Source organism: Pseudorasbora parva, chromosome 14 (genome assembly GCF_024679245.1).
Source record: "Pseudorasbora parva isolate DD20220531a chromosome 14, ASM2467924v1, whole genome shotgun sequence".
NCBI classification, from domain to species: domain Eukaryota; kingdom Metazoa; phylum Chordata; class Actinopteri; order Cypriniformes; family Gobionidae; genus Pseudorasbora; species Pseudorasbora parva.
In genome coordinates, this window is record NC_090185.1 from 41,988,980 (window position 1) to 42,013,566 (window position 24,587).

Consider the following 24,587-nt stretch of genomic DNA (forward strand, 5'->3'; position numbering starts at 1 on the left):
TTAGTATGCATACATGTTGTTTCTGTCATGACTATCTTTGTCCTGTCTTCTCTCTTTGGGGCCGAACCCATATGACAGCTGCACTCATGAGATCCGCAGACACTATAAACTGCTCTCAACCAAACGCGGAGTCTCTCCTACAAGCGCTCAGAGAGAGTGTCTTCAACAAAACGGAAGTGCGGCCAGTTATTAATCCAAGAACGCCTACAAATATCAGTTTGGGTTTTATATTGTATGCTATCTTAGATGTGGTGAGTAAATTTCTAAATACACCAATCCCAGTATCCCGGTACATCAATAGTTTAAATTTTCAAATGGCTAAGAAAATTGTTTTCCTTTTTTAGGATGAAAAAGCTCAAATCTTGGATGCATTTATCTGGCTGTGGCTTGTAAGGGCTTTACGCATCTATAATGAACTGTCACATTGCTGTTTATTCCTTCAATATGTTATTTTCATACTTGTATAATTGTTTTAAAAAGTGTTAACATAATATATTCAATAACTATTCAATGATATTTGCGTTTTGAAGGACTGGAACATTGAAGGTTTGAGCTGGGATCCTGTTGAATGTGGAGCAGACAGAATCACACTGCCAAGAAAAAAACTCTGGAGGCCTGATATTGTCATCAATGAATTGTGAGTTCCAAAACACAACACTAAAAAAAAAAAAATCAAACCTTTAAATAAGGTTCTATATCAAGGGCTGTTGAATGCTTGACTCTGACTGTTTGACAAACATTCTAAGGTGTGCAATTGTTTCACAGTAAACAAACAGCTAAAGTAGTTGCAGACAGGTATTGACCATATCATCAATTTCCAATGATCTGCATATCAATGGCTCAAGCCTCCATTTCTAGCTCTAGAATGACGATTTAGAATTAGAAACTGTAAAAGTAGAAATGCTTGCAATAGATGCATACAAATTTAGTCCTACACTAGTGTTTTAAGGACAAATATCTGACCTGAAATTAAACATTTGAACAATTTCTTGAGGTGTGGTAACTATAGTGTAATAGCTTATGCTGAGTTCGCACTGCCTGATTTTAGACCTGGTTTTGACTCGCTGACATGTTTTGCGAAATCTCCGACAAATGACCAAAATCATAGGCAAATCGGTGCTCGTGCACGTGGGTAACAATCAAGCAGTGTGACAACAGTGTGAAAATAACATTAGTGTGACTGACAGCCAATGAGAGAGCAAGAAACAGGGCCGCAGGAAGTTCAGGAAGGAGTTATAGAACAGAATATCAGTATTTTAATAGATATATTTTATATTCTCTCAAACAGAAACAGAACACAAACATTTGCACATCCAGCCACAACAGCAGCACATTGCAAATTATTTATTTACCTTAAAGGGGTACTTAAAGGGGTACGCTGGACAGATGAATCTGTATTTAAACTAGGTCATTAATGTAGTAGAAATGTGAAATTATTTTTGAATTTGGTGCCTTCTAGACTGAGAAAAGACAGAACATGTATTTTTGTCTCAATGGGATGAAAGACTACAATCCCAGAATGCTTTACTGTCCCATTCCCAAAGCCACCGCTGCTGGATTACTGTGAGTTGGAGAACAGACACTACAATTAAATACTGAATGTGTCTGTTCAATATAATGATTGAGTCGCCGCGTGAGTCTCACAGCACAATGCTGCAGGAGTCAGATTACATTGACCGTCATAAATGAGCTAATGAGCTCTCGTGATGAGGTAATCGCGACCACACTTGCGGCATACATAGGTTGTGCGTGTTCAATCTGGCACGTTTTCAGTTCATGCCTTTGGAAGCTTAACTTTCATAGGAATTAATTTGAAAAGTTGAAACACTTACATTTCTCAGCATAGGTCCGTTTACATGAATGCCTGTAGCTGCGAGCTGAGCTGTGAGTGTGATCTCCATCCCCCATGCGCGGGTGTAAAACATGCGGAAATGGCTCCCTCTGCTGGCTGTAGTCTTTAGCCTTTGGCCAAACATTCCAAAGATGACGCAAATATCGTCATAATATCGTCAAATATTTGCATCATGGGAGGAATTTTTCCAGAAAAAAAATGCATAAATCTCAGGGGGATATGAGGGGGGGGAAGCACAATCATTTGAATATACTCCAGGGTTTCGACTGATATAAAGACATATGCTAATCGCTGAAGTAACCCTTTGAACTCTCTATGCAGAACACAATCCTTGCTCCCTCTGTCTCCTCAACAATTTCCTCCGCCATAACCTTGTTTCCTTTTCTCCACAAATCAGAATACAGAATTTGGAGTGCAAACTTGCTGCAGTTTATAATTTATAATAATAATTCCAAGTCTCACATGAGAACTCCGGTCTGATGCACGTGTTCTCGCGTTGTTTACTTGTCACATCACACGTGTTTGGTTGGGAAACATATTTTGCGCACCACTTGTCGGCAATTCTTACTCTTGTACATGCAGTGTGAACCTCTCTGTTGTCGATCCATCGGTCAGTGTGAACACAGCAGTGACTGAATGCTACCCCAGAGAGTCATGCTGTGTGAAAAGAGCAGTGAACCAACCAGTTTGAAAATCGTGCAGTCTGAACTAATCTTTAAGCATACTGGTCAATAAAGTGCAGACTGTGAACATTACTGGCAAGACAAAGTTGAGTTGACTAATCAACAATCACACTAATCAGCTATATTACAGCTATATTAATATATTTTAATAGTTGTAATAGATACAACTGTTGTGGCTGTCTGTCATACTGCCCTGTTTAATTACAGCATGGGGGATAACCGAGCCCCAGACACCTATTATGTTTATCTTTACAACAACGGCAAAACAGAAGATCGGCAGCCAGTCCGTGTGATCAGCTCCTGCAACATGGACATCTACACCTTTCCATTTGATATTCAGAACTGCACGTACACATTTAACTCATACAAACACACTAGTAAGTAATAACTGTTTTAGGTTGTTAATTAAAATAAATAGTCGTGATAAATAACATGCTAACATTTAGTTATGATTTAGGGGAAAAACTATACATTTGTGTGGGTTTTTCAATCTGTTTAGATAACAGTCAGTGGAATATTAATGTTGTTGAAAAACATCTCGGGTTATGTATATAACCCTTGTTCCCTGAGAGGGAATGAGCACTGCGTCGAAATGACGAATTTGGGGATGCTCCCTAAGCATCAACGCATCTGAAGTATGAATGAAACTAGTCCAATCCTGATTGGTCCTACGTCATGACGTAGATGTGACGGCATACCTGGAAGCTATAAAGGGGAGCCCGGCGCATTGTAGCGTTAATTATCGCGATGAAGCAAAACGCTCTCAGGCGATATGCGGTGTGGCGACGAGATGCAGTGCTCATTCCCTCTCAGAGATCAAGGGTTATATACATAACCCGAAACGTTCCCTATATTGAAACGACGAATTTGGGGAACGAGTGCCCACTAGGCGACACCAAGGATACGCCTGCCCTATTGTGAAGCTGGAGACCAGGCACAATTAGGACTGGAGTACCCTGCCGCCGGGTGTCGCAGGGAGGAGTAAGCTGTAAAACCTTATGAACGTGCTGAGTAGCCCAACCGGCCGCTTCACATTGGTCCTGCATAGGGACTCTGGAGAGAAGGGCCACCGAGGAGGCCATGACCCTGGTAGAATGGGCTCTCAAGGCTATAGGTGAAGGCAGATTGCGCACCTGATACGCCAAAGCTATAGCCTGCTCAATCCAATTACTCATAGTAGGGGTTGATGCAGGCAACCCTTTCTTGGGTGAGCCAAAATACACTAACAGCTGGTCTGATTTCCTCCACTGAGATGACCTTTCCAGATAAATCCACAAGGCCCGAACCGGGCACAAGAGGAACAGTCTCCCATCTTCCGCCGTCACGTGGGGCGGGGGATGAAACGCCTGAAGAACCAAGGACCTGAACACACTGGACGGGACTTTAGGCACATAGCCTGGTCTAGGGTGCAGTACGGCTTTTACTCCTCCCGGGGCAAACTCCAAGCAGGTTGGCGTAATGGCCAAGGCTTGGAGATCCCCGACTCTCCTAAGAGAAGTGATGGCTAGGAGGAACGCCACTTTAAGCGTCAGATTCTTGGGTTCCACTGAGTCCAGCGGTTCGAAGGGGGCCTCAGCTAGACCTTCCGAGAACCACTGCCAGATCCCATGTAGGAACTCTGGTACGGCCTACAGGCCTACAGGAAACGTACAACCAAATGGTGCCTACCCAAAGGCCCATCACCTAATGGAGCGTGGAAAGCTCCAATAGCTGCCACATACACCTCAAGTGTGGACGGGGTAAGCCCTGCAGAGAAACGATTTTGGAGGAACTCCAACACTGAAGCCACAGGGCAGTTAATTGGGTCCACCGCACGTTCTCTACACCAAGTGACAAAGACATTCCACTTGAGGCTGTACAATCTCCTAGTAGACGGGGCCCTAGAGCTAAGTAGGGTCTCTATAATGTCTGCTGGTAATCCCTCCTCTTGGTACCTTGCCCCCTCAGGGGCCAGACACAGAGGTCCCATATTTTGGGGCAGGGGTGAAATATTGTGCCCCCTGCCTGCGATAGGAGGTCCCTCCTCAGAGGGACCTGCCACGGGTGATCCACCAGCAGAGCTATTATGTCCGAGAACCATACTCGAGTCGGCCAATGAGGAGCGACCAGAAGGAGACTAACTCCTTGTTGCCGAACTCTCTTCAGGACCCCTGGGAGCAGATCAATATTATTCCCAGAAAACTTGTTTTCTGGGCTGGCGTCAACACGCCCTTTTTCGTGTTGAGCCACGGCCCCAAGCATTGAATATGTGCGAGGGGAAAGAGCAAGACCGAAGGGAAGCACTTGATATTGGTACGCTTCGCCCCCGAAAGCAAATCTCAGAAACTTCTTGTGGCAAGGAAGGGTGGAGACATGAAAATAGGCGTCTTTTAAATCTATCGTGACGAACCAGTCCTTGGGCTGGATCTGACTCACGATGGTGGGAATAGTCAACATCTTGAACCTGAATCTCCTCAGAGACCAGTTCAGATACTTCAGATCTAAAATTATCCGAAGCCCTCCATCCTTTTTTGGAACTATAAAGTACCGGCTGTAGAACCTGGCCTCCCTCTCCGACGGCGTGACCTGTTCTATGGCTCCCTTTGTCAGCAAGGATTTTACATCTTGTTCCATTACCCGAACCCGCTCTGGCACCACAGCAGTCCATGTCACGCCATTGAATTTTGAAGGGGGGTGATCGAAATGCAGTCTGTACCCTATTTCTACAGTACGCAGGACCCATGTGGATATATTCGGAAGGCATGTCCATGCGCCAAGATAATCTACTAAGGGAATCAGCCTCTCGATTGAATCTCGTTTTTTGCTCCCTGAAACGGATTCCCGGGTGAGAGCAAAATACGATTTTCGGTATTTGGACACTCGTACCACCCAGTCGCAGGTCTTTCTTGAGGCGACTGGAGCGTCACTTGTCCGTGGGAAAACGATGTGGCCCGAAGCATCTGTGACGGCGGGATTAGCACATCGTTTTCCCATCGAGAGCACCGCGCGAGAAGCAACCTCGATTGCTCTCGCGCGGGGGGGAGCACCGCAGCTAGGACTTCTTCCCAGCAGCCTTCTTAGCGAGAAGGATGTTCCTTAGTTCGCCCTTCTGCACTGAAGCCTGCTGGTGAGAGCGCTGTCTCTGTTGCCAGGCTCCCGGAGGAGGGGCTCTAGAGGCGATGCTCTCTTTCTGCACCTGACGTTGCGAGGAGCTGGCAGACAGCTGAGGCTGCCCACTAGTGGCAGCCTTCCCAGATTTTGGCCGACGAGGGAGCAACTGACGAAAGGCCTTTCCCACCAACGCCGTTTCCCATATACGCCTTTCCCATATATGCCCTGCCCACCAACGCCGATGTGTCCCTGCACGGCTTGGTGGGTAGTACCATGGGCTTTCAGAGAAGATGCCGATTCGGTTGACAGATAGCTCGCGAGAGCATCGTTCACCCGCGGCATCGTCCCATAACCGGCCTCGCACGCCCCCATAATGTTCGCATAATATAACACGGGGGGTTGGAAATACGTGCGGAATATGGCCTGTTCCAGGGCCTGCACAACTCATTGTGCAGATCCGGAAAGAACGGTAAGCCCCGGCGAGGTGACTGAGCCCAGCGTGAGAGAAACCGATCGTCCAGCCTGCTTGATGGCTGGACTTCCTGTCTCTCTTGTGGCCAATCGATATTTAACTTGGCCACAGCTCGAGTCAGTACCTCTATAAGCTCCTCTCGGACCCAGAGAGGATCAACATCGGATTCTCCACCCCGGGGGAAGAAGCCGCTTCGCGGCCTGCCACACAAGGTGGGAGAACCTCTTAACTGTCAGAGGAAGATTGAGAAAGTGCCTCAGCAGTCTCAATCTCCGCTGACAAGTCCAGCTGTGAGCCCCTTGATCTGTGACGCCAAGCCGCCTCGGCGGCCGCAGGCCCAAAACAACAGGGCTCACATGGTTGGCCGGCCTCATCAAAGACCGTCAACCGAGACCTCAGCACCCTGAGCGTCAGCAGCTCACAATGACTACAGGCAGCTCCCTTGAGAGTCACCTGAGCATGCTGAATGCCCAGGTGAATGCGTGTCCGTTCCCGAAATGAAGCAGGGACACGGGTGCACGCATCTCTTAAACTCGGTGGCCATTATTTACTTTCTAGGTCTCTTTGATATAATATATATGGGACAGACAACAATAAATAGACAGACAGTCTTTCAAACACACACAAAGCGTTATGCTGAAGAGCGATAACTGGCGCTACAATGCGCCGGGCTCCCCTTTATATCTTCCGGGTATGCCGTCACATCTACGTCATGACGTAGGACCAATCAGGATTGGACTAGTTTCATTCATACTTCAGATGCGTTGATGCTTAGGGAGCATCCCCAAATTCGTCGTTTCGATGCAGTGCGAAGTTCTCTCGATATAGATATAGGGAACACTAGGCAGGAAGATTTTAATTAACAGTGCTTTAGTTGTCTCATTCACACAAAATAAATAGATTTCTCATAATTGTAAAAAGAAAACATGGAAATGCTAATCTACTATAAAACTCCACTGTGACTGATGCAAATTAATTTCTCCCTCTACAGTTAGAGATGTTCAGCTATTATTTTCAGAACCAGCGGAGGTCACATTTCAAAAATCTCTACAGTACATGGAGACTAAAGGAGAGTGGCAACTGACTGACATTATCGCCAGAAAAACTGCCAACGCATCATATGTTAGCATGGGTGGATTGGACAGCTGGGATGATCTTGTTTTCCATGTTTGTGTCACCGTCAAGTATATTGTAGTTGATAAATATTGTTATAGCAAAAAAAATGTAAATAAAAACGTTAATGATTAACTAGCATTTTTTACATTCATGCTCCAGAATTTTAATTTGGATTAACTATTATTTTGATTTTTGTTTAGTTTATTGTTCTAATGATTGCCACATTATAGGTTGTCCTGAAGCGCAGACCAACTCTATATGTGGTGAACCTCCTGATCCCCAGCTACAGCCTGATTACCGTAGACCTGTTCAGCTTCCTCCTGCCTCCTCAAAATGTGGACCGTTCTGCCTTCAAAATGACTCTCATCCTGGGCTACACCGTCTTCCTTCTGCTCATGAACGATCTGCTTCCTGTTACAGGAGACACCACCCCTTTAATAAGTCTGTTATCACTGTATATAAATAGAAGGGTCCAAATGTCTTAAGTCCACTTGTGATAGGTTTCTGTATTGCATTTGATTTCAATCTAATAGAAACTTAACACAAATTACATTTAATTATCATTTGACACTTTGTCAAATGATAATACAATGAAAAAAAAAAATCAATGAACAAAAAACAAACAAAAAAATCACATCTATATATATATTTCTTAAAGTCTTACTTTTGAACTCTACTGTATACTTTTACAAAATAAATATAATAAATTATACCAGTGGTTCTCAAACTATTCAGGCACCCTTAATCAAATCAGAACATTCAAGTACCAAAGTACCAAACTTGGGCAGCTATGTTCCATCTAACTTTTTAATTATTATCATTTGTTTTTTTTAACCCGCATGTTCTGTTAAATGGATAGTTCCTACAAAAATGAAAATTTGATGTCAATCTGCTTACCCTCAGGGCATCCAAGATGTAGATGTGTTTGTTTCTTCAGTAGAACACAAATTAAGATGTTTAACTCCTACCGTTGCTCGTATAATGCATGTCACTGGGGTTTAATTAGAATTATAGCATTATACAAGCAACGGTTATAGAGTTAAAAATCATAATTTATTTTCTACTGAAGAAACAAACACACCTACATCTTGGATAAACATTATATTTTCATTTTTTGGGTGAACTATCCCTTTAAGTTTTTTTAATGAGACCCCGCAGATGTTAAAAATGTAGGTTATTGTGTAATATAAATCATCATATAATTTTTATTTATATAATCTTATTTCCATATTTAAATTTGATTAATATGTTCCTTTGCTCTAAACAAAATCCAGTGAGTAGATATTATTGAAGCTTTTGCGGATTTTAACATAAAGTAATCATGTACTTTGCAGAAGTGTGACTGGTATTTATTTTGGTAAGTTTATTTAGAGCAAAATCATACTGTAGAAAAATACAATAAAACAAACCTGTCATGAGCTTCTTCAATGTGCATACCAGTTATAGAGAATCATAGCTTAAGGTAATTCATAAAGTTATTATTACTTTATGTAATATACATAATATACTTTATAAAATACTATTTTCTATCTCAGGGATTTTCTAAGGCCACAAACAGAAGTAACATTTTATAGTGATCATTTGAGGCTCATCAAGTATCACAAGAGTAGTCAAAGTCACAAAGTATCTACCTGGTGCTTTTCAGTGTATTGAAATTATATTGAGATCATCACACTGAACCTGAGGGATGCTTAATGTTTTAATGTTTGATTTCTAGCAACATATTGTATACCTTCTACATCAATAAGTTTAATTTGAAGGTTGGGAACTTATATCATTGTCTTCCTCTCTCCCTGCAGATGTGTTTTTCTCTCTGTGTTTAGTGCTGATGGTGGCCAGTCTATTGGAGACGATTGTTGTTACTAATATTCTTTGTGGCTCGAATGACTATCCTCCTCTACCAAGCTGGGTTAAAGTGTTGTTCCTGCATTACCTGGCACGAATGGTTTGTTTTGGCCAGAAAACCTCTGACCAGAATTATGCCTCTCAAAGTAAGTCTCATTTTCTGCAAAAAACAAACAAATGATATTAACACAATTGGACAACTGACAATATATAGTGTGAGCCTATACATAAACATAAATGAGTAAAATACTAAATATATATATAAAAAAATTAGTCATAAGTTTAAAAAAGTGCAGTGTCTATTTACACCATATCAATGATGAATCTTGTGTTTACCTAGCTATAGATCACATTAATAAATCAAACTATTTCTCCCAACAGAAAACACCAATGACATCATTTCCTGTTCATCTGAGATAGAAATAAACCAAATTAGACACCACAAAAGGGGCATTAAAACAGCACTAAATCTTGATGATGAAGAAGTAAAGGAGCTAAGAATGCTACATGAAGATTTACTCACCATTCGCCAGCATGTTGATAAGCATTTCTCCAGTGATCAGAAGTCAGAGGAGTGGAAACACTTGGGGGAGGTCATGGATCGATTTCTGTTCATTTTGTATGTTGTTTTCCTCACTGTAAGCTTCTTCACCATACTAATATTCTGGATGTACTGGTACAGTTTTGACAAAAAAGCATAATGCCCCGGCCAAGACTGCTCAAATTCACTGCTCAAACTGCTCAACTGCTTACATGTACTACTCATACAGTGTCTTTTGTTACACAGTAGCTTATGTTTTAAAGCAAAAAAAGCTTTCTTTTAAATGCAGATAACATTCAGAAGTAATATGAAACTCAACCCACGATATCCAGCTTTTGACCTAAAAGGAACTTGAAACCTCTGGCTTAAGGCTCATAACAAGTATGCTACAAATACAATTCGGAAAAGACAAGCAATAAGAGAAAACGTGTTGAATGATCTTAAGTTATTCTGCTCTCATGATACATTTTCTAATTTGCATCAGCATTTAGGAATCACCATAGTAATGAAATGGGAATTTGAGCATCTTGCTATGCAAATTTGGAAAATAATGTTTTAAGGTTTTTGTTTTGATTTATATGGCAAAAAAGATTAATGTACTGATTATTTTATTTTGCATCATTAGAGTCTTTAGAGGTCACCCTGACTTGAATTCATGTTGATTCTTTTTGTTCTTTCATAAACTTACATTGCAAGCATATTACTGTAAAACTTTGCTTGTTTTTACAAACTGATGAAAAGAAAAAAATATTTCAATAAAACTTAACAGTATACAGAGAACTTGCATGAACTTTCTAAAAACGGATGTATGCGAATGATCTCGAAGCACCGTTCGAGTGACGAGAACAATCAGTGAGTAAACGCATCTGCTTTAGTAAGCTCACACTGCAAATCATTTTGCTTGTTTTAAGCAAAAACTCAATTTTGATTTTTTTGAAAACAAGAACAAATCTTGATTACTTTTTTTTTTTTTTTTTCCTGAAAACAAGAAACAAATACCAAATAAGAAAAGCATTTTTTTCAATGTAGGCCTTTGTAATGTGCCTTTTGTTGAGTATATTCTAAATAAACTATAAAATATATTGCCTTTGTCCTGTTGCTTAGCTCCACTCAGTTACATACCTGAGGCTCATTCATTAGGCAGCTCATTATGCAGGTCTTTTGTTCTCTCATGTGTGAAACCATCAATATTCATGATCATTCATGCCTCTTCGCATATGGCCTTTGTAAAGTTGTACACAATTGTAATCAATGTATTGTATTATGTGAATTAGCAGGCTCAATGATTCTCACATCAATTTGAAGCAAAAAGTCTAGGCAACCACTCATTAGTCTAATGTCTTGTGGCTGCACATCTATTGTGTGTTTTAGGGCTTTAATTGTAAAACATTTTTTTTTTGGTTTTAAAAACCCACGCATAAACATCATTCTCTCAGAAATACAAGCATGTACATACATGTTGCTCACAGTTTGTGCCTAATTAATGTGTAATTACACTTTTACCAGTAATGTGCAACTGAAAAAAGCACAAATGTCAGAGCATGTCAAAACTTCTAAAGGGCCCTAAAACAGCTTAGACTCCCGAGGGTTAATGTTGTGGCCCCCATACCAATGACCACCAGAGATGAACACATGACCAAAAACAACCAATGAGAACATAACACATGAGATAAAGAAAGCACATGACATGATCACATGAGGACAAGGTAATCATTTGACTAACAGGAATGACTGTAAAAATGACAAAATAATGAAACTAAAAGTTAACCAGAACTCAAAACTGATGTGACAATAATACACGTAAGTAGTTAGAACAAAGGTCGAATAAAGAAGGACAAAAAGTTGAAAGACAAAAAGTTGGCAAGAAATCCAAACTTTATTTAGTTTACTAATTTAAACACAAATAAAACTGTGGGTTTTCTGCAAAAACATGGTCGCAAACACAGCATCAATCAGTTTCTCCCTCCCTGTTCTAAGTCTGTGGGACTCTTTTATCCCATCTCTCCACCAATCACTGGAATTAGAGACAGGTGTTAGTGATCATGCACTTGACCTCCTTATCACCGCTTATCTCCGCACCTGTACCCCGCTGCAGACCTCGCTGAACTCAGGCCAAGGAGCCATCCTTGGATCTCCAAGCTGTCCAGGGAGGGCGTCTTGGATCTGGGCAAACACGGATCCTTTGTTCCTCTTGAGGTTAATTTGTGAACAAACACAGTCCAAAAATGGACAGTCAGGCTGTTGTCGAGGAGGGGAAAAATGGTGGCTTACCCTCCTCCTATGCAGACTGCCTTGAGGCCCACTCAGAGGCACTCTAGGTGGGTATAGAATTCATTTCATACCACGGTGGATCTCTGGAAGTGAGAACCAGGCAGGCAGACCTGGGAATGGCATGCCCAGGAAAGGGGCACTGTGTGCAGGCTGAGTCTTCCAGCAAGCCTCTAGATTTGTTCAGAGATCCATACTCCCAGATCAGGGAAGGCATTCCGAGGAATATGCACTGACCTGTGCACACTAGGGGCGAAAGACACCCTGGACACCCTGAGCCGGATGCGTCACTCCAGCGCCCTGTTCTGCCCGCGCCGACCTGGCGCCCTGCTCTGACCGCGGTGACCCAGCGCCCTGCTCTGGCCGCGCCGACCCGGCACCCTGCTCTGACCACAGCGAATCGGCACCTCGCTCTGCCCGCGCCACCCTGGGCGCCTGAACTCTGCAGGCCACCATGGCCTTCTGAAAATGTTGTTTTCGCCATTCCTCCCTTGTTGGCCCCTTGTTTGTTCCTTCCTTCTTTGTTTCCCCTGTTCCTCCCGTCCCGCCTTGGTCTGTCCCTCCCGTCCCGCCTTGGTCTGTCCCTCCTGTCCCTCCCTGGTCTGTCCCTCCCGTCCCTAGTGGAGCGTCTGGTAGCCGCTCCTTAAGGAGGGGGTAGTGTCACATGCCTGTCCTGTCTTGTGTGCACATGTGGGTTTTGTTATTTTGAGCATGTGCTCCTGTCATTGTTTGATCCCCCCCCCCCTCCCTGCACATGAGTCCTTTTCACATTAGTTCAACTCAGTTTCCTTCTCCAAATTTAGCTTCTATTAGGAACAACATTGTAAAAGTAAAACATTGTTTTAACATGCAACACTGCCTGATCTAGACAGATGAAGTTGCTGTTAATGTGAGAAAATCTGAATTTAACATTAAAAATTACCATCTTTATGGTATTGGGTTTGACGACATTATGGATAATGTGAAATCATAGCGTTGGGGGTAATGCATTAGAAGTAATGTATTACTTTTTTTAAATTTAAAATATTCAGGGTTTTTTGTTTTGTTTTTAAATAAGTAATGCAAGTTATTTTGTTTTCCCATTTATTGACTGACAGCTCTCCTGTGCTTTTTTTTAATGCTTATTTAGCTGTAAGCTGTTAAGTAGTGTTGTAGTACTCGAGTCATTTTTTGATTGTCCCGGTCTCGACCGCATTTATACTCTGTCTTGTCTTGATATCAGACTTAGAGGACTCTGGATTTTATCTCAAGACCAGTCAAGACCACACTGCAAGGATAATCACTAAAAAGGTTTTTTATATATATATAACATAGAATATAATTAATCAATATCACAAGAGCAAGAGAGTTGTTTTCATGAATATAAGCGTGTTTGCAAATGATATTGATTCATACAAACATTCAATAAACAAGAAGTTAATATTATATTACATATTTTAAACTGTGTCTTTGCTAAGTCTGCAACATTTTGTTATTAAATCAGCTGCTTTGAACAAATTGTTTGTATAAATGATTCATGAATGTTAAATTAATCTTAACATTATTGGTAACACTTTACAATAATGTTTTATTAGTTCATGTATTAACTAACATTAACTAACCATGAGCAGTACATGTGTTACTCTATTTTTTCATCTTTTTTAAAATTAGTTAATAAAAAAAATACAGCCTTTCATGGTTTGTTCATCAATATCAAATATCTGCCCACTTGATGTTGCAGAAGATTGAACTTGAACAGATTCAGGCATTAAACATTTAGGGTACAACAAGATAAATGTTTGACAAGTGTACACGAAACAATAGGATTTTGTACCTTTTTTGGTAACACTTTATAATAATTGTAAGTCATTTATAAGTGGTTAGTTAATGATGAACTAATCATTTACAAAACATTTATAAATGATTATCAAGTGATATGCTAACATTTTATGAATATTTTGTAAATTACGTTACAAGTAATTTACAAGTGATTAGTAAATGATTAACTAATGATTTATGAAACATGACTATGCATTCATAAATGATTAATGAGTGGTATGTTAATTATTTTTCATATATTTAGTAGATTCAGTTATAAGTAATGTACAATTGATTAGTTAATGATTAATTAATAATTTACAAAACATGACTGTTATTTAGTTTTTAGTTTTTTTGTTTGATGTCGAACGACATAAAGATATTAATGATATAATTTTCATTTTTGGGTAAACTAACCCTTTAAATCAGCAGATGGAAGCATGAAGTACTCCAAAATCTCCTGATAGCGAGCTGCATTGACCCTGCCCTTGATAAAACACAGTGGACCAACACCAGCAGCTGACATGGCACCCCAGACCATCACTGACTGTGGGTACTTGACACTGGACTTCAGGCATTTTGGCATTTCCTTCTCCCCAGTCTTCCTCCAGACTCTGGCACCTTGATTTCCCAATGACATGCAAAATTTGCTTTCATCCGAAAAAAGTACTTTGGACCACTGAGCAACAGTCTAGTGCTGCTTATCTGTAGCCCAAAAGTGTCTTGACCTGAGGATTGCGGCACCTGTAGCCCATTTCCTGCACACGCCTGTGCATGGTGGCTCTGGATGTTTCTACTCCAGACTCAGTCCACTCCTTCTGCAGGTCCCCCAAGGTCTGGAATCGGACCTCTTCTCGTCGTGCAGCTTTTTTTGCCTTGATACAGCACTCTGGGAACAGCCTATTCATTCAGAAATGTCTTTCTGTGTCTTACCCTCTCGCTTGAGGGTGTCAATGATGGCCTTCTGGACAGCAGTCAGGTCGGCAGTCTTACCCATGATTGCGGTTTTGAGTAATGAACCAGGCTGGGAGTTTTTAAAAGCCTCAGGAATCTTTTGCAGGTGTTTAGAGTTAATTAGTTGATTCAGATGATTAGGTTAATACCTCGTTTAGAAACCTTTTCATGATATGCTAATTTTTTTAAATTAAAACAATAAAAGACCTGAAATATTTCAGTTGGTGTGCAATGAATCTAAAATATATGAAAGTGTAATTTTTATCATAACATTATGGAAAAATAATGAACTTTATCACAATATGCTATTTTTTTGAGAAGGACCTGTATTGTCACACATACTATTTATCTGACAGTTTAAATGTTCATAAATAAAAATAGATGAATTTTAGGAAGGGGGTTCCTTATAAAAGGTTAATTATATTTGGGGGTCCTTGGCATCCGAAAGTTTGAAAAACCCCTGGACTATTCATCACTTGTAAATGTCTAAGACATCATTCGTAGATCTTTTTTACCCGTTACAAATGCATCCCCTGATTGCTACAATAAATGTACATGTGAAAATTAAATCCTGCTATTCCTCACCTATTGCAATAGAAATGTGTAAATTATAAATTCATCTGATTACTGTAAGCATTTAACTCCTATTTGTCACGTAACCCAATCCCTTCCCTAAACCTACCCGTTTGTGTATTATAAAAAAAAAAAACAGGCAGATAAAATATAACAGGCAGATACGACTGCAGGAACAATTCATTCAAAAAGTACAAATATTCCAAGTGTCCCGAGGCCAAACGATTTGTGTGTGTGAAGTAAATCCGCAGGAGCAATCAGCAGCGTCGAGTCCATCCACCGGCTGATGATTAACACATTTCAAAATTTGCCACCAGAAGAAATGTCACATCAGCTTTGAGAGCATTGGCTGTCATGTGTCTCGTGACCAATTGCGTCATTACGTCAGCTTTGATTGTAAAACGCTATTGGCTCTCGTGTGTCATGTGACCTATGGAGTCATGCTAAAGATTTGGGTGTATCATTTGAATGAGAATTAATGTGCTATTTTTTTGAAGATCACTTACGACAGATTTGCAAATTGTTAGCATATTACTTTATAATTTATGAACGTGTAGTCATGATTTGTAAATGATTAGTTTATCATTTAGTTTATCGTTTGCCCTCCGAGAGGCGGGGTGGAAGAAGAGCAAAAACGGACGGATTTCCCGGTAACGACTGGAACGGACACGGACAAAGGTTCTAGGATCATGAGAAGATGCAGGTGTGGGTGGGAAAAAGTGACCACCTTCAGAGGGTTGCGGATCCACCAGGGAAGGAAGACGTGTGAAGAGGGGGCCAACAGCAACATTGCACTGCAACTGCAGGTCAGACAAGAGGAACCTAAGGCCACGTCGCAAACCACAGCGCCGAGGGATCCACCGTTGCTGTAGAGAGGCAGGTGGAGGACACAGGAGGGCCTGCGATGGACGCCAATGCCTCTGAGAGTGGCACTGATGAAGACACACACAGATCACAAAGCAACCCCAACAACCGCAAGCAAAGCCATAGGACAGAGAGGAAAGAACCCGGAAGGAGGCAGATGGTGAAATGGCCAAAAGCCAATGAAGGCGGGGTCTGGCAGAAGCTGGACAGGGACCTCAGCCTTATCCTGGAGCACTCATTGCGTGGCCAGGTGGAAACCAAGTTGAACCGTATTGGAGACATCCTTTATGATGAATGTATAGGCATCTTCGGAGCAACTGTTGGAAAGCGGAGAGCTTGTCCAGTGCAGAAGGGGAGGAGGGAGAGGAAGATCGAGCAGTAGCTGAAGAGGCGGCGCCAACTCCGAAAACAGTGGAGGAAGGCAAGCAGAGAGGAGAAGGAGGGCCTGAAACCACTGTGGTACGAGGTGAGAAAAGAGCTTGCCGATCTACGGAGGGCAGAGCGCATCCGTAAGCGCAGAAGGCGGAAGGAGAAAGAGAGGAGTAACTTCTTTAAAAATCCCTTCAAGCATGCCAGACAGCTGCTAGAGGATAAGAGAAGCAGAAAGCTTGAGATCACCAAATCTGAGCTGGAGAGCTACATAAAGGAGCAGTACAGTGACCCAGCGAAGTCAACTCCGCTGGGATCCCTTGGGTATGTTCCTCGCCCAGCTCCTCCGACCTCCCTCTTTGATGCTGCCCTCCCCAAACTCAGCGAGGTAACAGAGGTGGTCCGGAAGGCAAGATCAGCCTCAGCCCAAGGCCCGAATGGGATACCATATAAGCTGTACAAGTACTGCCCAGGGGTCTTGAGACATCTCTGGAATCTGCTGAGAGTGGCCTGGAAAAACCAAGTTATCCCGTCAGAGTGGCAGAGAGCTTTCACAGTTTTCATCCCAAAGGAGCAGAACTCCAGAACGATCGGCCAGTTTAGGAGTATCGCCCTCCTGAATGCCGAAGGGAAGATTTTCTTCTCCATCCTGGCCAAGAGGTTGACCAGCTACCTCATAGGAAACAGGTACATCGATACCAGCTGCCAGAAGGCAGGTGTGCCAGGCTTCCCAGGGTGCGTGGAACACTCTGCAGTAATATGAGCAGATCCAAAGGGCGAAAAGAGAGATGTGACCTGCACGTAGTGTGGCTTGACCTTGCTAACGCATATGGGTCAGTCCCCCACCAACTCATCAAGTTCGCCTTGGACTTCTTCCATGTCCCAATCGATATAAGAGCCTTGGTGGCCAAGTACTTTGGAGACCTCCAGACGTGCTGCACCCACCAGGACTTCACAACAGGCTGGCAACAGCTGGAAGTAGGCATTGCCATGGGATGCTCAATCTCGCCCATCCTGTTCATCACAGCCTTTGAGATCATCCTCATAGGGGCTAGGAAGATGGTTGGAGGAGTGAAACTGCCTTCAGGAAAAAGACTGCCAGCATTTAGAGGTTACATGGATGATATCACCACCATACTCCGGACAGCAGCATGTACAACAAGACTGCTCAAGAGGATCAACTAGCTTGTGGGCTGGGCGAGGATGAAGATCAAACCACCCAAGTCACGCAGTTTGTCGATCAAAAAGGGAGTCAGAAATGACACCACCATCTTTGTCGCAGGCGGTGAGAAAATACCACTGCTGGCAGATCAACCGGTTCGTAGCCTGGGTCGTACCTATACAGCAGAGCTCTCAGACAGGCAGATGGGGGAGACGGTTAGGAAGCACCTCGCAAATGGCCTGTCCAAGATCAACCAAAGCCAACTCCCCGGAAAGTACAAAGTTTGGTGTTACCAGGCAATACTGTACCAAAGGGTGATGTGGTCACTGAAGATGAGCGAAATCCCCTCATCAGTGGTAAACAAAATGGACGGGCTGGCAAACTCATTTATCAGGAAGTGGCTGGGTCTACCAAGATGCTTCTTGGAGGTAGGCCTCTTCGGGAGGAACACGCTACAACTACCACTGTGATCCATCTTCGTGGGATACAAGCAAGAGAAGGCTCGGCTGGTGCTGGAGCTGAAGGAAACCACTGACCAGCTGGTGAGAGCAGCGGGCACCCAGATAAGAACGGGAAGAAAGTGGAAAGCCCAAGAAGAGGTCGACATGGCAATCGGCAGGCTTAAGCACCGCGAGGTGGTCGGCAGAGTCCAGGAGGGTCGGGCAGGCCTTGGGAGGGGCGATATCCCCTTGTTCTGGTCAAAGGCTTCCAAAAAAGACCAAAAAGCCATGGTGGTGGCAGAAGTGGCAAGAGCTGAGCCCGAACGCCTTAACATCAAAGCGGTGTCCCAGGGCCAGCAAGGAAGTTGGACAGCATGGGAAGGTCTCGTTGACAGGTCCATGTCATGGTCCGACCTATGGAAGATCCCCCAAGCTAGGCTCAGCTTCCTGATCAGAGCAACCTATGACACCTTGCCTTGTCCCCGAAACCTCCACTAATGGTTTGGTGCCGAAGAGGCCTGTTCCCTTTGTAACACCAGCAACACAAGCCTCCAGCACATTCTGTCGGGCTGCACGACAGCATTGTCCCAAGGCCGCTACAGGTGGCGGCATGACCAAGTACTGAAGAAGCTGGCAGAGGTGGTAGAGTCATGCAGAAAGAAGGCAAACAGCAGACCTTCTGCTCGTGGACGACATTCCATCCAGTTCGCGAGGGCTGGAGAGAGTGTCAGACCCTCCCGCCAGAGAGATATAGCAAGGCTCCTCTCACCGGGAAGTGAGTGGACACTGAGGGTCGACTTGGGAAAGCAGCTCCAGTTCCCCAAGGAGATAGTGGAAACATCCCTGCAGCCAGACCTCGTCATGTGGTCAGAAGCTTGCAAGACCGTCTGGTGGAACTCACTGTACCATGGGAGGGAGGTGTGGAGGCTGCATATGAGCGGAAGCGAGCCAAGTACTCTGATCTGGCGACAGAGTGCAGGGAGGCGGGCTGGAAAGCCGTTATCTGCCCTGTGGAAGTGGGGTGTAGGGGCTTTGTAGGTTCCTCATCCGCTCGCCTACTCTGCGACATGGGATGCACAGGAGCGAGACATCGGAAAGCCATGAAAGAGTTGGCAGAGGAGGCGGAGAAAGGCAGCTTCTGGCTGTGGCTAAGGAGGAAGGAGAAGGGTTGGGGGGCAAACATCTAGGGCATCAGCAGGGGGTGGCAGGGAGAGATCCCTGCCATTGCTCCGCCACCACGAGACGTACTGGGGTTAAAGGAGCGAAACATTTATGAGTGGTGGTCCCCAGCTGATGACCCGTTCAGGCTCATGGAAGTGTTCAGTGTGGTGTCAGGGCACACCAGTTCAAAAGGCACTGGAGGAGGTGCGTCAGGCAGTAATGTCCAGCAGGAAAAATAACACCTGTATCTTGATATTCATTATCTAATAACTTGTAAATCAGTTATAACTGATTTTACTAAATATATCTGTAGGAATTAACATATCAATCATTAATTATTTATGAACGTATAGTGATGTTTCATAAATGATTAGTTAATAATTTACTCATTTGTAAATGACTTGTAACAGGATTTACAAAACATACATAAAATGTTAACATATCACTTGATAATCATTTATGAATTTTTTGTAAATTATTAGTTGATCATTAACTAACTACTTATAAATGACTTACAACTGAACGTTATTATAAAGTGTTACCCTTTTTTGTGTGTGTTTGATTAAACTTGTTTTCTTTGATGAGTAAGAATATATTTTTCCTGCCACTATAACACAAGTGAAGTTAACCTAGGACTTTGCGTTAACATTAAAGTAAGAGAACTTCTATTTTTGTCCAAAACGAGCAATATTTTTGTTTTTAACAAGAGCATTATCAAGTAGTGATGTCCGGTTCGCGAACGAATCGTTCTTTTTAACCGGATCTTTATAGTGAACTGGTCGAACCAGTTCACCAAATCGAACTGAATCGTTCTAAACGGTTCGCGTCTCAAATCAGGGCTGATCCCACAAGTTACTATAGTTATTAACTTTCTGACATGAGTGACAGTCTTTCAAACTAGAAATAATCCAATATCTTGAAGTAGATGTTGTAACTCCAATCGTTAGCTGAAGTGAGACATGTTTTGCTGAGAGATCTGATGAACTCACGAGCAGCTGATACTGAGCATGCGCGTGTAACCGAACGTAGCGGTTCTCGGATCCTCGGATCAGCAGTACAGAATCGAAAACCGTTTCTGTTGGACACGTTCGATACTGAGAACCGATGAGCCGATGAGCTGCGCATGCGTGTTATTTGTTCAGAGGAACGAACGAAATGCTGGTTAAGTGTATAAAACTAATTTGGAAACATCATAACAAAGCTGTCTCATCACTGTATTACTTTAAAGTTTGGAAACAATGGATTGTAAAATGGTCAAATTAAACATTTATTTGTTTATCAATAATGCATGATATTTTCAGGATCAGCTTTTATCTTATTTAATTTCTAAATCGATACACATTTTAAAATGTAATCAAAACAGTAGGTTTGATATAGACTATTCAGCTTGCCGCAGTTCGCAGCTCAGCACCCCCTATGCTCAGCACACACACACACACACACACACACACACACACACACACACACTGATACAGCGGTTCTCGAGTCAGATCGACCGGTTGCAACGGATCACCAGTACAGAATCGAGAACCGTTTCTATCGGACACGTTCGATCTTTCGGACATGTTCGATTCTGAGAACCGGTGAGCTGAGATACTGAGCATGCGTGATAGCGTCGTAACTGAACTGTTTCTCTCGGAGTGGGACAGCTGATGCTGATTATACATGAGCACGGGTGAACTGAGGATTTGTGTAAGTAGTATGTCAATGTAAGTTTATTTAATCCGTGTAAAACATCAGTGTTTGCACGACAGTGACAGTCTCTCAAACTAGAAATAAAACTAACATCTTGAAGTAGATGTTGTAACAATCGATTCAGTTCGATTTGGTGAACTGTATTGAGTGTTGTTGCAAAACATAAATTAAAAAATGTATCCAAGATGATGATGATGTCAATAATAATTATTACTATACTTAGTTTTGATTACAAATACTTTATAGGGATGTGTTTGAATGTATTTTCATCCGCCGGGATGATAGAAATGACGTCATTACGTAAAGACTTAAAAGAACCGGTGATCCGGTTTTTTTAACTGGATCATTGAAACGAACTGTCCGAAAGAACCGGTTCGCGGAAAAGAACCGAACTTCCCATCACTATTATCAAGTGATTCACGCATCACCATTGATCATCATCAGACGATACTTGGAATTAATGCACTATCGCAGCTGATATTCTCCGATGGCATTTGGTGAACTTTCAGAATATATTGCACGTTTTAGGGATATTATTGGACTTCGGATATTATTGAACCTTGCTGCATCATGGACCTGCCATGTTTGCACCATCAAATAACGTTGCAAGAGGACGATCTCATCTGCTTTTGTAATGAGAACATTGCACGCTTTGAACACAAACATTGATTACTAAGAAAACAGAGGAATTGCACTCAACCTCTAAATGAGAAGAAAAAAGCAGTGGAAGACCCAAACTGCGACATTTAACAAGGCAAATTCGAGAAATTGAAACTTTGCTTGAGGACTCTGGTAATGTCTATGCTGTGAATGAATGCATAAATGGTGAGTTTGCACAGTCCTTTATTGTATTCCAAAGCCCTGTTTCCACCAAAATTACCCCGAACAATTTGTACCAGGAACTTTTTTACAGGAACTTTTCTCCCCCCCAGACCTGCAGCTGTCTGCGTTTCGACCGCGATAAAGTTCCGAGAAGATTAGGCAAATTAGTCCGGTGATATAGGACTGCACGCGACTGTTCCTCCAAGCCAGTGACGGACAAGGGCTGTCACTTTTCGATATGCATTCGAAGATGACGTGAAATATCCGTAATCGAACTATAAATAAACTATCCGATTTTTAAAGTGCCATGTAGCGCAATTTTTTTTTTACTGTCGGTGCGTTTACATGGAGCACTGTAATCAGTTTAAAAGTCCAATCTGAAGGAAAATGCTCCATATAAACACCTGATCAATCGTAATAAAAATGCCCAAACTGAATGAAATTGTAATCGTTTTGAGATGGGTGGATAAACCTTTTCATGAATCGATCAAACGAAACATTTCACCATGTAAATGACCTGACCGGATTACTTTTGAGTGTGCGTCCTTATGTGATGTACACAGCGCGCCTTCACCACTGACTGAAGAGCACATGCACCAAGCATGACAAGAGAGGAAATTTTTCTAATTACATTTTTCTGAGGGATAAACTTTTTATTTCATAAGACGTTATGAAGATAATGTTGGCATAATGACACTGTCCCTACGCCTATGTAAGCAAACAATCATTAACTACTTCAACTGCGCCTGACATTAGAATTTATTTTTTCTGAGATGATTATTACACTTTACAACAAATGAATAGCTTTTATAAAACCGTATAAGTCCTGGTGGCCGTTGAGAGTTGCTATGGCATCCGTAAACACATTCCAGCTGCTGGAGATGACGGCGTTGTAGATAATTGAATATATTCGAATGCATTGCTTGATATTTTAATATCAAGTTCGAATTAGATTTTTTTTTTCAAAAATGACAGTAATCATTTTTGTGTGTACCGATTGAAAGATTTAGTGAACTGTTTACATGAGACGTTATCTAAACCGATCTGGTGTTTACATGTGATGACTTTCAATCGCAATCATTTTGTCACATAAGCAGTTTGTCTGCCGCATCAAAAATGTCAACGCTGTTTTCTCCAGCAGCTGGAGTGTGTTAACTGAAGCCATAGCAACTCTTAGCGGCCACCAGGACTAATACAGTATTATATTATAAGCTATTTATTTGTTTAAATAATCATCTGAGAAAAAAAATAATCTTCTGTCAGGCGCAGTTAAAGTAAAAACTGCCTGGGGCAATATACGCTGTGTCATTACTCCAACATTATCTTCATAACTTCCCTCAGAAAAATTAACTTTCCTCTCTTGTCAACATGAGCGCGACGTGTAAGACTGATTATTACTGAACGTAGACCGAACCTCACAAAAGACTTTTAAAAATGCCGAGTTGAAATAAAATGCTGCGTCAGCTCAACCAATCAGCATGTTCAGCGCCCAAGTCCCGCCCTCGAAAGTTCCTGAACTTTGAAAAAGTGCTACCTTGCGAGCAGGGCCGTTTGGAGGGGGAAATATTTACCCGGAACTTCATTTAGACCCTGGTTCCTGCGGTCTAAACACACGAAGTACCACCCAAAGTTCCTGGTTCCTGGGTAAAGTTCCTGTGGTGGAAACGGGGCTCAAGACACTAATAATGTAACCAGAGAACTCATGTCCATTTATGAGGCATATTTAGATCAGTTACAGTGGTTTGAACTTAAGAGTCCAAGACTGGATTGAAAGAGTAAATCTCTAATCCAAAGGGACAGAGAAATGTGATGCAGAGGTTGAATGTACTGACAGTGCCGCAATGGTTATTTCTTCTTCACAACTGCCCCTCTTTCCGAAAACAAAATCTGGTAGTTAGGTAAGAGCTTATACTTTAAAACAGAAACAAGAGCTTGAGAGGGAGGAAGCTCAGCTCAAAGCATAGAAGGAAAATGTAGCTCTCTAAACTACTATTGCTGCGGCTGAAGCTAAACGTCAGGTTTTATGCATGTATGAACCAGCTCATGGTGTTTCTGATGTATCTGGTAGTGCAGCAAGAGCAGCCACAACTAAAGAAAACCTTAAAGCTACATCTTATAAAGTAGTAAGGCCAAAATACTATTTCCTTGAGTTAGCACCTGAGGTTGCAGTTCCAAGGGTCAGTGATGTGCAACAGGATTTTGCTAAATCACAGCCACCAATGACAGATGTGAGCATTCCTTTACATGTTGATACAGGGAGCTTGTTCATTGCTGAGATTTTCATAAAAAAGCCATCTTTATCTACTCTCCCACCAATGGTCATTCTAGTATTTAGTGGAGACTCCCTTCATTTTACATTTTTCATTTGACCCTTTGAGCATGGAGTAGAGAATAAGACCACAAATAAAACCACAGTTCAACCAAGTTCACCACAGGTACTGGTACACAGTTATCAACAAAGGCCTACTCTACTATTTTGGCCATGTGTACACAATCACCACTGCCTATACAGAACTGGCACTGGCATTGAACTGGCCAGGGTTAAAGCCTGAGGAAAACAAAGCCTTTTTAGATTTTGCTCTTTTCCTTACTGGCTGTTGCAATTCTGTTAATACACTCTAAAAAATGCTGGGTTAAAAATAACCCAAGTTGGGTTGAAAATGCACCGACCCAACAATTGGGTTGTTTTAACCCAGTGGTTGAGTTGTTTTAACCCAGTGGTTGGGTTAAATGTTGCTTAAGACAACCCAATTGCTGGGTAAGAACAACTCAACCATTGGGTTAAAACAACCCAATTGTTGGGTCGGTGCATTTTCAACCCAACTTGGGTTGTTTTTAACCCAGCATTTTTTAGAGTGTAGTGTGGAATATGTGGAGGAGTTG

General features: G+C 42.3%; 1 protein-coding gene across 1 annotated transcript; it reads left to right on the forward strand.

The window, feature by feature from the left end:
• Nucleotides 1–257: 257 nt before the first annotated feature.
• Nucleotides 258–10,553, forward strand: LOC137039640 (5-hydroxytryptamine receptor 3A-like). Its single transcript, XM_067414937.1, has 7 exons — nt 258–389; nt 531–637; nt 2,743–2,912; nt 7,089–7,264; nt 7,444–7,654; nt 9,013–9,204; nt 9,440–10,553. The coding sequence occupies exons 3-7, from the start codon at nt 2,744–2,746 to the stop codon at nt 9,757–9,759; spliced, it is 1,068 nt and encodes a 355-aa protein (XP_067271038.1). The 5' UTR covers nt 258–389; nt 531–637; nt 2,743; the 3' UTR covers nt 9,760–10,553.
• The last annotated feature ends 14,034 nt before the right edge of the window (nt 10,554–24,587 follow it).